This window comes from Neovison vison, chromosome 2 (genome assembly GCF_020171115.1).
Source record: "Neovison vison isolate M4711 chromosome 2, ASM_NN_V1, whole genome shotgun sequence".
Taxonomy (NCBI): Eukaryota; Metazoa; Chordata; class Mammalia; order Carnivora; family Mustelidae; genus Neogale; species Neogale vison.
The window spans coordinates 106,564,928-106,578,508 of NC_058092.1; the positions used below are offsets into that span (position 1 = coordinate 106,564,928).

General features: G+C 39.9%; 1 protein-coding gene across 6 annotated transcripts in view; it reads right to left on the minus strand.

The window, feature by feature from the left end:
• RPRD2 (regulation of nuclear pre-mRNA domain containing 2) overlaps positions 1-13,581 on the minus strand; it is a 100,056-nt gene that overhangs the window by 52,324 nt on the left and 34,151 nt on the right. For all 6 annotated transcript variants that reach the window (XM_044239127.1, XM_044239126.1, XM_044239131.1 and 3 more), the window contains exon 2: positions 5,147-5,276. In XM_044239127.1, coding sequence (XP_044095062.1) covers positions 5,147-5,276 — 130 coding nt within the window. The remainder of the gene's footprint in view (positions 1-5,146; positions 5,277-13,581) is intronic.

Below are 13,581 nucleotides of genomic sequence, written 5' to 3' on the forward strand. Positions count from 1 at the left end.
TCCCTTAGCTAGTATCCCTAGGACACAAATGGCAAAACTAACACCATCAGGTTGGTTTACCTTCATTTATGTCCCATCCTCTCATGTGTAATTTTCACTATTATAATGACTAGTATGTCGAAAACAAAATCTCCCAAGTTCTCACTCTACAGAATTTCAAACCAGTGAAGGAAGAATAAACTGAAATTTAATTTTAAAAGGAGCTGTAGGGCACCTGGGTGGCTCAGTTGGTTGAGGAACTGACTTCAGCTCAGGTAAAGATCCTTGAGTACCAGGATCAAGTCCCACATCGGACTCCCAGCTCCATGGGGAGTCTGCTTCTCCCTCTGACCCTCTCCCCTCTCATGCTCTCTCTCACAAATAAATAAATAAAATATCCAAAAAACAAAAATAAAAATAAAAAGGAGCTATAATAATTAGATAATTTTTTGCAAAGAAAACGTTTCCTAACCCATCTGAAAGCACCAGTTTCCCTTTTTGGTCATCTCTTAACATATGGCAGCAGCCCACCCCACACCAACTTTTAGTCTGGTGAAACCAAGTAACTCCTTAAAAGGATTAAAGGAATAAAATGAATGCCCTAATGCAGAAGTTTCTAACAGGTTGCCTACAACTCAAATTTAGTCAAGAGATGTGTTTTGTTTGGCTAGCAGTAACTTTTTAAAATAATGTGATTTAGTGTCACACGTTTAAAAATTGGGAGACTTCATATAAAAATCCAATTTTGATCTAACTTAAAAAGTGAAAAACTCCTGGGGCACCTGGATGGCTCAGTCAGTTAAGCATCTATCTTGGGCTCATGATCTCAGGGTCCTGGCATCCAGCCCTGAGTCAGACTCCCGGCTGGTGGGGAGCCTGCTTCTCTGTCTCCCTCAGGCCCTCCCCCTGCTTGTGCTCTCTCTCTCTCAAATAAACAGATGAAAATCTTAAAAAAAAAAAAAAAAAAAAAAGGCAAGAAAGTCCTTAGAAGGTCTGGCAGCATGTGTTAACACTGGACTTCTACTGCTTTATGGCCAAAGGCTAGGGCTAGGTAACTGCTGCTCCTATTAGATGGGTTCTTCTCCACATTCAAGATACCTCACTCATGTATGTGACCGGCCTGGAATTTCTAGTCATTTGCCCCTCCTGAATTAAAGGGATTAAACAATAGCCTTAAATTAAGATGTAAGAATTCACAAAAGAGTAGAAATGAATCTAAAGTATATGTATGAATAGAAATTTAAAAGAGGGTAGTAGTGATTGGGATGGGATGTTTATGGAATATTAAAGCTCATCTTTTACAATCCCCTCATTTATCATATACTGTGTAATTAATTTCTTTACAACCAAGAATATATTGTTCACTGATACAGTCTTCTGCTTCTATGAGAGTGTTAATTAACAGATTTTAATTAATAACTGATACAGGAAATCTAGCCTTACTATTCTTTAAAACAGTTATCTTTCATATGTTATCCTTCCACATTAAACCCTGTTGAGATTTTAACTGGGATTACAATGAATTTATAGATTACACATTGGGAATCACATTTCTTTTTTAGATTTTATTTATTTATTTATTTGACAGACAGAGATCACAAGTAGGCAGAGAGGCAGGCAGAGAGAAAGAGGAGGAAGCAAGCTCCCTGCTGAGCAGAGAGCCTGATGTGGGACTCGATCCCGGGACCCTGAGATCATGACCTGAGCCGAAGGCACAGGCTTTAACCCACTGAGCCACCCAGGCACCTCGTGGGAATCATATTTTTAACAATACCAAAATCTTTCTCTTCAAAATGGTACATAATAATCTCTTTTCATTTATCCAGATCTTTAATACTATTTAGTGAAGTCTAAAAGCTTTCTTTAGGGGCGCCTAAAGAAAGACTCAGTGGGTTGGGTCCCTGCCTTCAGCTCAGGTCATGATCAAGCCCCACATCAGGCTCTCTGCTCAGCGGGGAGCCTGCTTCTCTCTCTGCCTCTGCCTGCCACTCTGCCTACTTGTGATTTCTCTCTGTCAAATAAATAAATAAAATATTTTTTTTAAAAAAAAGCTTTCTTTATAAAAACCTTAACATACTTCTTACTACATTTACTCGAGTGGGATCTCTTTTATTCTGGGGAGCAGTACTTTTTATTGTAAAAGGAATCTTTTCTCCTAATTACATTTTTAAATTGGTTACAGCTAGTACTTGAACTTGAATCTGACTTTATATGAAATCTCTTATTAGTTGACTTTATGTGAGCTGGGGGTCAGCAAACTCTGATCCTCAGGCCAGCTACCTATTTTTGTAAATAAAGTTTTACTGGAACACAGCCATACCCATTTGTTTACCCGCTGTTTTATAGCTGCTTTCATGCTAGAATAGCAGAACTGAGTAGTGACAACAGAGATTCTAGGGCCTACAGAACCTAAAATACTTGCTATCTGGCCCTTTATAAAAAAAGGTAGCCCATCTCTGATGTAGGTAACAACAATCCTATCTCTTCTAAATGTACTCTTTTTACTTATTCAGAAATGAATGGGATCTCCAGCATAATGGTAAATATGAATGATGTCAGAGGGCATCCTTGTCTTGGAATGCTTTTATTGTTTCATTGTTAAGTCCTATGTTTACTACAGGTTTCTAAAGATACCCTTGTTGAGTTAAGAACATTTTCAGAACTGGAGCAGATCAGTTTCCTGAGCTTCTGCCTTCAACTCAGGTCATGATCCTGGGGTCCTGGGATTGATCCTTTAGTCGAATTGGGCTCCCTGCTCAGCAGGCAGTCTGCTTGTTGCTGTCCCCCTTCTTCTGCCTCTCCACTGCTTGTGCTCTCTCTCTCAAAACAAATAAAATCGTTTTTTTAAAGATTTATTTAATTTGACAGAGAGAGAGATTGTGCACAAGCAGGGGGAGTGGCAGGCAGGGGCGAAGCATGCTCCCCACTGAACAAGGAGGATCATGTGGGGCCTGATCGTAGGACCCTGGGATCATGACCCAAGCTGAAGGCAGACGCTTAATGACTGAGCCACCCAGCACCCCAAAATAAATAAAATCTTAAAAAAAAAAAAAAAAAAAAAAAAGAACATTTTCAGCACTTGAAATTTTAATTTGAAAGACTAAACTGGGGTGCCTGGTGGCTCAGTTGGTTTAAGTGTCTGACTTCAGCTCAGGTCATGGTCTCTGGATCCTGGGATGGAGCCCTGTGTCTGACTTCACACTCGGCAAGGAGTCTCTGCTTATCCTTCTCCCTCTGCCCCTCCCCCTCTCAAAAAATAAATAAAGGGCTTAAGTTTATTCTGAGATTATGTCCTTCCACCTTTTTCTGTAAAATTGGTTAAATTAATTCAAAGAAGTTGTTTTAAAAAATACCTTCGCCTAGTAAAATAAAAGCTGACAACTCTTTATTAACCCCTGAACTAGGTCATAAAACCGAAGTCTAGGAAACAGTAGGTTAAGTTATAAAAACACTATAGTGATATTTACAGCAGAAACTCTAAATGGAGACCATCCAGCATATTGCTTTTCTTACTCTAAATTATACTGGGTTTATATATGTAAAGAAACAACACAGACTGTGGTTAAGTGGGAAAGAACATGTGCTTTGGGGTCTAGACAAGCTTGGGTGGGAATTCTGTCCCTCCCTGCCCTCCCCACAACCCTGCCAGCTGTGAGAACTTAGGCAAGCTACTGAATCTCTCTAACCAGTTTCTTTCTCCTTAAATGGGGACAAAGTAGCAACAAAGTAGTTGCCCTCAGGATTCAATGTTTCTTAAAGCACACAAAGCACTCTGTATCATATCTGGTCAATTACAAGTGTTCAATAAATGTTAGGTGTTATTGTTATTATTTTATGTACTTTTTAAAAAGATTTTATTTATCTTACAGAGAGACACACAGCAAAAGAGAGGGAACACAAGCAGGGGAAGTGCAAGAGGAGAAGTAGGCCTCCTGTTGATCAGAGAGCCTGAAGCAGGGCTCAATCCCAGGACCCTGGGATCATGACAGAGCCGAAGGCAGATGCCTAACAACTGAGCCACCCCAGTGCCCACCCCCTTTTTTATTCAAAAATTTTACTTTTAAGTAATCTCTATACCTAATACAGGGCTTTAACTCACAGCCCTGAGATCAAGAGTCCCATGCTCTACCAACTGAGCCAGCTGGGCACCTCAATTTTATGTTCTTCTGACACGTGTATAAATCTTTTAGTATATTCACCTAGCACCAAAATAAACACCTCAAGTTAATAATTCAAAGGAAAGGAAAAGGATCATTCAATTTTGAATGGGTTAATAGCTAACAAATGGATGGATAACGTGCAATATTATTTGAGGAAATACTCAGCAATTTTGATTGTTCTACATATTTATTTATCCTCTAATTGTGTATGTATGTCTCTTGCACCAAATAAACAACTTGAATATATGGATGAAACACAAGAAAGACACTATTAATAAAGAGTAAAAATAACATCGAATTAAGTATTCCAACACTTTGGTAAATGCTGGTTACAATTTCATTAAGGATGGAATAAATCAATATGAAGTTCAGAACAAAAATTTCCATTTCTCTTTAATTACACAGATATCATAGAAGGGTCAAGATTTCAAGAACACTGAAAGAAGAAAGGAAATGTGTAAAAAAAGGAAAACAGAAGGAGCTATTGGAAAGAAGTACCAACTGAAGAGTACAACCAGGAGCTATATGGTAGCAGAGAAGAGGCAGAGAGTAAATAGCAAACAAGCTTTCAAAAAGAGAATAGAATAAATAAATAATTTTTTAAAAAAGAAATTATTTATTTGACAGAGAGAAAGAGTGAGCCCACAAGCAGGAAGAACAGGAGGCAGAAGAAGAGGGAGATGCAGGTTGCCCAGCTGAGCAAGGGGCCTGACGTGGGGCTCAATCCCAGGACCCTGGGATCATGACCTGAGCTAAAGACAGACGGCCAACCGACTGAACCACCCAGGCGCCCCCAAAAATAAAATCTTAAAAGAGAGAAAGAAGAAAGAAGTTTTAAAAGAAAAATGTGTGTATTAGTGGGAAAGTGACATGAACAATTTGGGCAAAAGCATGTACAACTTCAAGCATGTACAACTATTAACAATTCTTACTGATAGGTCAAAAGTAAAACTAAAATTCTTAATGTTCTAAGCTTGGATCCCCAAAAGCAGTAAGAATTTACTTACTTCACTAGAGCAGCTGCTTCAGGAAGGACATCAGCAAATGACTCACGGAAAATGATTGCGTTTTTCCTTTTGCAGTTCTGTATGACATCATTGGCGAGGTAAAAGAGATTTAAACGGTGGGGATAGGCAGCTACAGACAAAAAAAGACAACAAATAAAACCAAATGAGTCAAATTATACTTTGTTCAACTTATTCCAAATACAGTGTTCTCAAACTGTGTAACCACTATTATGTGGGTGGAGAACAAATAAACAGACAAGTGAACTAATGGATCAATTTATTGAAACTAGTGTCTAAAAGCATTGATTGTCTCAGGTTAATATTCTGTTCAAGGTGCTCCCTGAGTAGATTTCCACTTCATTTTATAGATGTTTGGCACTAAAAAACTCATTAACTCTGGAGAAGTTAAAATAAAAAAAAAAACTGTTCTCCCAAACATTTGGAAAGATAAACTCTGCTGAAACAACTCAACTTGTTGCAAAAACACCAAGGTTAGTGGAAAGAGCATGGGCTTTAGAACCAGTTAAAATGTGACCTTGGGCAAACTGCTTAACCTCCTCTGCATTATTATTAGAGCTAGACTCTTTTCATCGACTAGTCCTGATACTACTGAGGTACACCTAAATACTGCCATCTAACTGGAAGCAACACTTTGCTCCTACTTTGAAAACTAGGTCCTAGGAAATATGTAATTTTAACACACACACACACACACACACACACACATATCAAATTCTTCTAAGGCCCGTGACAAGGCCCAATCAATCTGCTTTCTGAACTCAAGCAAAACCATCCCAAGTTTTGGGGTACCTGGGTGGCTCAGTAGTTAAGCATCTGCCTTCAGCTCAGGCCGTGATCCTAGAGTCCTAGAATCAAGCCCCAGATTGGCCTTCCTGCTCAGCAGGAGGCCTGCTTCTCCCTCTCCCACCCTCTCTTGCTGTCTCTCTCTGTCAAATAAACAAGTAAAAATCTTTAAAAAAAATTTTTTTAAAAAGCAAAACACCCCAAGTTGCATTATATCCTGGACAATTTTAATGTCCATTTGGATGATCCATCACATTTTCTAGTCTCAAAATTCTGATCTTAAATTCTGTGACCTCTTAAGAACTACCTGCACATTTTAAAATCCCCTTTTCTGACCACAGTCTCCTATTCCCCTTAAATCTGTCACTTTTATCAAGATCTCAGTTCTACATTTTTCCTAACTTTATAGTCACTTTTAGTACTCAATTCTTCTCTATCAATTCCAGCCTTTGATCTATTATTTAAACTTTTTTTTTTTTTTTTTGAGAGAGAGCGAGAGAGAAAGAATGTGTGTGCATGCCCATGAGCAGAGGCACAGAGGATCCTATGCAGGATCCGCCCAACACAGTAGGGCTCACAGACCTGAGCCCAACTCAGGTCTCTCACAACCCCAAGATTGTGACCTGAGCCAATATCAAGAGCCAGACACATAACCCATGAGCCACCCAGGTGCCCCTAAACCACTCATTAAAACCTTCATTTTAGGGGTGCCTGGGTGGCTCAGCCACTAAGCATCTGCCTCCAGCTCGGGTCATGACTTGGGATGGAGCCCTTCCATGGGCTCCCTGCTTAAGCAGGAAGCCTGCTACTCCCTCTCCCACTCCCCCTGCTGGTGTTCCTGCTCTCACTAACTCTCTGTCAAATAAATAAATAAAATCTTAAAACAAAAACAAAACAAAAAACTTCATTTTCTATCATATGCATTCAACAAATCCTAAATCTGGATCAACCTAACTGAATGCCTTTACTGCACTTTTATTTCTTCTCTTGGGTTCTGATGAAGAAAAATCATACCACCAGGAGGACTGAAATCATAAATCTAGTCTTCAGCTGGGCCCTCAACATTACAATGCTACGGTCCTTCCACATGTTCTTTATTATCATCAGAAATCATTAGATGTAAATTATATTCTCTCAAAAAAAAATCCATATTTAAACCCAACCAAATCAACTTACCTGATTTAAGATCTTTCAGATTCAAATATCTGAAAGAGTTCTCACTGTCTCCACTTTAACTCCCATTATTAATTCCATACCTATAGGAGCTTTTGTTTTTCTCTACTTAAAATATGCAATTTAAAGAGCTTTATATAAATTATGCCATCTAATTTATGTTGCCACCACTGCACTCAAATAAGAATTACCAATAAATTCCAACTTATTAAACCTGATGAAAATTTTTAAAATGTTATTTCATTATGGCTTTTGGTACACAGAATAATGTGTTAGGGTAATTCCTCTTTGGTTTCAGTCATAACCACTTCCCTGGTTTTCCTACCTGTCTGATTCCTCCTCCATATATACATGGGTGACCATGCATAGACAGGCAGCTCCACCTGCGACCTTTAAATGTTGAAGTTCCCAGCGTTCTCTCCTGAGCACTCCCTCCATTCACCCAAGGCATCATGTTCTAAGATTTCAGGTATTAAGTTAGATAGTTTGTTCCATTCCTGACTCTTGTCCCTTATTAGCTTTGGGGTTTTATACACTACTTAACTCTTGTATAGAACACTTCCTTTTTCTTTGTAAAATGACAACCTCACAGGGTTGTTACAAGTATTAAATGAAACAAGGTATATAAAGCATTCTGGATAGTGCTTAGCACACAGAAAATGAAATGCTATCAGTATGACCATCTACTTTCACAGCCTTAGTTCCCATCACCTATGCATCAATGACTCCCATATCTATAGATATCAAGCCTGGATTTCCCTTTATCAGTCAAGGCACACATCCATGTTCAAGTCTCAGAGGCACCTTGGCTTGATTTTTCAGTATTAAGAATAGTCCTCCTCTACTACTGCAGTACCCTCCTAACTGGTTATCTTACCTCTAGACTTAGTCTCCTCAAATTTAACTTCTACATGGCTAAATTCACTTCTACTATGCAAACAATATCCATGTTGTTTCTCATATCAAATCCATCAATGATTTCCAAATGCTTACTAGAAAATGCCTGAACGCCCTGGTCTCCATTTATGATCTGGATCTTACCTTCTCTCTTTCAGTCTCATCCCCTCCCTTTCAAAGTTCTATTTTTAATGAAATACAGTTCCCAGAAAACTTGCATGTGTATTCTCTCTCCTTCTCTCTCAGAATTTTCCTTTTATAAGATATCCCATCCTGAATACCTTGTGTTTTCTACTCATCCACAGAAGTCCAAAATACTTACTTTAACTCATGTCAGATTTTGCCCCCCACCTTATCACTACTTCTTCCCCAAACAAACCACCCACAATGATTTTAACACAACTTCTTTCCAATGCAAACCCTACACCCTACAGTCAAATCACTATAGAAAGTCAGGAAGAAATGAGAAAAAATTGGCTGAGATAGTCTGTGAAAATGCCTAAAGGCAGTGGGATTTGAGAAGACCCCTCCTGCATGATTTTCCAAACCCTCTGCAACCTAGTTCTTGCTTACTTGTTCAGCCTCAACTTTAGCCACTCTCCCTTAAAGTCGCTATTTAGTGAACTACACTTTATCTCAAAGCCAAGCCCCACCTCCTTCCCTTGTCTTGACACCCATTTCAACAGGCTAATTCTTTTTCTTCCTTCAACTCTCAGCTTACATATCACATCTTCCATAAAGCTTCTCCTGGCTCTTTAAGACAAGGCCTTTAGTAGATCCTGAAGATACGTGTGTCATACGCTTACCACACTGTTGTGTACTTGTCTGCACCTTCCACTAGAGTGTAAGTTCCCTAAAGGCTGGAATTCTGTCTTGTTTAATGCTATGACCTCAATGATTAATTGAATAACTGGCAGTTGCTCAAATAGTATTAATTAAATGTCTGATGAAGAAGTTAAGGTTTTGTATAGGCAGGAAGAAAGGGGAAGAGCACTCTAGCAAGAACAAGTCATGAGTAAAGGTGCTGAAAAGAATTGTGCAATGAGTGTCTTTTGTTTTGCAGAAGGGAAAAATTTAGGCTAGATTTTTAAACTTATTTAATAATACTTACAGCATTTTCTATGTGCTAGACACTGTTTTAAAGAGGATACAAATATGAACTGATATCCTTATAACATCCCTATGAGGCTGATACTGTTATCTCCATTTGAGAGATGGAATGATGTGAATTGTCACATCTAGTAGGTACTGAAACTAGAATTTAAGTATAGAGAGTTTGGCTCAAAAGTTTGACATTCTTTCTTTTTTTTTTTTTAAGATTTTATTTATTTGACACAGAGAGAGATCACAAGTAGGCAGAGAGGCAGGCAGAGAGAGAGAGAAGGAAGCAGGCTCCCTGCTGAGCAGAGACACCCCCCCTCCCCCGCCATGTGAGACGTAATCCCAGGACCCTGAGATCATAACCTGAGCCCAAGGCAGAGGCTCAAGCCACTGAGCCACCCAGGTGCCCCCAAAGGTATGACATTCTTAATTACTACCTATTTCTACTTGTGTCTGACTAGAAAGGTTTGGCTGGAAGAACAGTGGGAGAATAGGAAAAGATGACAAATTCTGATGGTTATTGAATATTGAGCTAAGAAAGTTTAAGCCTTTATTCTGTGCCTAACAAAAAACCATGAAAAGTTTTTATATAAAAAGATGATTTAGAAAAAGCTGCAGATAATTTTACTGGTAGAAATAATAAAAAGAGCTAATAACATTTGCAACCAGACAAATCTACAAGGTGAGATATTCTGCAGGTCAACGGGCCCAGTCTCATCAACAAACCAGTGGCATAAAATGTAACAGAGAGATTAAGAGACCCAAGGAACAAAGTAATCTGATGTGATTTATCTGTGTCCCTACACTGCACACAGGTTTGGACTAACCACCTGTATATGACATTTCTGGATCAATGAAAGAAATCTGAATATGGTCTGGGATTAAATAAAATGAAAATTTACTGGGCGCCTGGGTGGCTCAGTGGATTACACGCCTGCCTTCTGTTCAGGTCACGATTCCAGGGTCCTATGATCGATCCTGCACTGGGCTCCCTGCTCAGTGGGGAGTCTGTTTCTCCCTCCTCCTTCCCACTTGTGCTCTCTTTTGGTATCTCTGTCTCTCTCAAATAAATAAATAAAATATTTTTTAAAATGAAAATTTACTAAAATGAAAATAAAAAACCATCAATTGAAAAAAACAGTAATTACAGAGTGATTTCATGTTAGAAAAAAAAATCTTTTAAAGAGATCAGAAAGGATATGGAATTAACTTTAAATAGTATTGATCTCTATTTTCCTTTTGCTTACTTGTATTCTAATTTTCTACCAAACATACTTGATGCTTCTGTAACAATACGCAGTAAGGAAATATAAGCATTTAGGCCCCAAAAGTTGAGCCAGTTTTCTTCAAGTAATCTGCATTTCATTCTGGACCTCTAACTTTGAACTGTAAACTCAAATATCCAACTACTTCCCCAACACCTCCTCCTGCATGTCTAATAGCTCAGACTCAACACGTGACCTTCTGATCTGTTCCTCCAAACTGTCTCCTCCTATAGTCTTCTCCATCTCAGTAAATGGCATTTATTCTGGTGGCTTTTTTCAGCCAAAATTCTTGAGTCATCCTTAACTACTCTTTCTCTTTCATACTCCACATCCAAATTCGCAATGTAGACCTCATTAATGCTACTTTCAAAATACATACAGACTCAGGAAATTTCAAATGTAGAAAGGGAGAAGATTAGAATAAATCTTGTTGTGTTGGGACTATAATTGGAAGTCTTGGTGTAAACCTCATAGTTAGAAAGACAAGGGGAATGAATGTGTGTGTATATGTATATGTGTAAATACAACTATTTCCTAATCTCCACTGAAAATATCCCAGTATCTAATATCTAGATCTTGGTTTCAAAGCAGAATCAGGGCTTCCTGGAGAAATGGCTGATTCCAGGCCAGGAAAGAAGGTACAAGAGCTTGGAGCAATCTGCACTAGAAAGTAAAAAAGTGCTCAGAGCATGATGTCAAGAGGACACAGGCACTACCTTCAAGGGGTACCTTACAATCGCTTAAAAGTTCTTTTTTTTTTTTTTTAAAGATTTTATTTATTTATTTGACAGACAGAGATCACAAGTAGGCAGAGAAAGGCAGAGAGAGGAAGGGAAGCAGGCTCCCTGCCTAGCAGAGAGCCCGATGTAGGGCTCGATCCCAGGACCCTGGGATCATGACCTGAGCTGAAGGCAGAGGCCTTAACCCACTGAGCCACCCAGGCGCCCCCGCTTAAAAGTTCTTAACAATCTGGCCCCACATCGTCTCTGATCCTCTGTCCAATCACCATTCATTCCATTCCAGATATTCTACCCACCTTACTGAAATGAAGTAAGATCTACAACACACCTGGCATACTCAGGGTCACACACACCACACCACCCTCCCCCTGTCCTTTAAGCTGCCTACTCCCTCTGCTTTGCACATTCTTTTCCCATATAGTCTCACAGTTTACTCTCTCATTGCCTTTAAATCTTTGACCAATGTCACTCTCTCAGTGCCTTCCTGGACTTCCCAGAATAGGAAAACTGTAATATCAAACATCACCTCTCCTTTATTTCCCCCCTAGCACATAATTTCCCAATCTACTATAAAATTTAATTATTTTTTTGTCTCTCTCCCCCCGACAAGAATATAAGCCTCCTGAAAGCAAAGATTTTTGCCTACTGTTGAATTCTCGGCATCTAGGACCATGCCTAACACACAGTAGGCTTTGAGTAACTATCTTCTGAATGAATAAATTAGAGAACAAAATACAAGGAAAAGAAAAAAAGGAATGAGGGCGCCTGGGTGGCTCAGTGGGTTAAGCCGCTGCCTTCGGCTCAGGTTATGATCTCAAGGTCCTGGGATCAAGTCCCGCATCGGGCTCTCTGCTCAGCAGGGAGCCTGCTTCCTCCTCTCTCCCTACTTGTAATCTCTCTCTGTCAAATAAATAAATAAAATCTTAAAAAAAAAAAAAGGAATGAAAAATGAGAAGTCTTCTATTCGGTTTGTTTCATAATCCCAGAGGTCAGCTGGTTTATGTGTAACTATAAAGGATAGGCTTCATTTAAGGTAAGTTTAGGTATTCTAAGGGGTTGTTGCAGAAGATCATTTAGATATAAAATCAGTGTTCTCACGACAGCAATTCCTCAACAATCTAGAAACTAAGAACTCAACCCTCTTTTAATCATTATAAAGAAGGGGAAAGAGACTAACAATAGGAAAAGAGGGGCCAGGGTGCTTGGAGGCTCAGCTGGTTAAGCATCTGACTGGCTCAGGTCATGAACTCACCATCCAGTCTGGCTCCCTGCAGAAACGGGACTCTGCTTATCCCAATCCTCCCTCTGTCCCTTTCCCTCTGCCCCTCTCCCTGCTCTTCTCATACTCTGTCTCTCAAATAAATAAATAAATAAATAAACTCTTTTTAAGACTTTTATTTATTTATTTATTTATTTGACAGACAGAGATCGCAAGTAGGCAGAGAGGCAGGCAGAGAGAGAGGAAGGGAAGCAGGCTCCCCGCTGAACAGAGAGCCCGACGCGGGGCTCGATCCCAGGACCCTGGGATCATGACCAGAGCCGAAGGCAGCGGCTTATCCCACTGAGCCACCCAGGCACCCCGATAAACTCTTTTTAAAAAGGAAACGATGGGGGCGCCTGGGTGGCTCAGTGGGATAAGCCTCTGCCTTCGGCTCGGGTCATGATCTCAGGGTCCTGGGATCGAGCCCTGCATCGGGCTCTCTGCTCACTGGGGAGCCTGCTTCCTCCTCTCTCTCTCTCTCTGCCTGCCTCTCTGCCTGCTTGTGATCTCTGTCAAGTAAATAAATAAAATCTTAAAAAAAAAATAAAAAGGAAAAGATGGGCCACTGATTTAAAATAAGTAATAATTATTCAAAATAAACCTCCTAATCTGGTGGCAAAAGGATTAGTTTTGTTTTTTTTTTTTTTAAGATACATTTATTTGAGAGAGAGAGAAAGAGAGAAAGAAAGAGATCACGAGCCGGAGGGACAAAGGGAGATGGAAAGATAATCTCAAGTAGACTTCATGTTGAGCACAGAGTCTAACATGGGGCTTGAAACCACCACCCTGAGATCATGACCTAGGCCAAAATCCAGAGCTGAGACACTTAACCAACTCTGCCACCCAGGCACCCCAGAAGGGTTAGATGATTTTTTTAAAGATTTTATTTATTTATTTGACAGAGAGAGGGAACATAAGCGGGGGAAGTGGGAGAGGGAGAACCAGGCCTCCCGCCAAGCAAGGAGCCTGATGTGGGGCTGGATCTCAGGACCCTGGAATTGCAACCCAACCTGAAGGCAGATGCCGAATGACTGAGCCACCCAGGCACCCCAGAAGGGTTAGATTTTTTTTTTTAAGATTTTATTTATTTATTTGACAGAGAGAGACACAGTGAGAGAGGGAACAGAAGCAGCGGGAGCAGGAGAGGGAGAACCAGGCTCCCTGCCAAGTGGGGAGCCTGATGCGGGGCTGGAT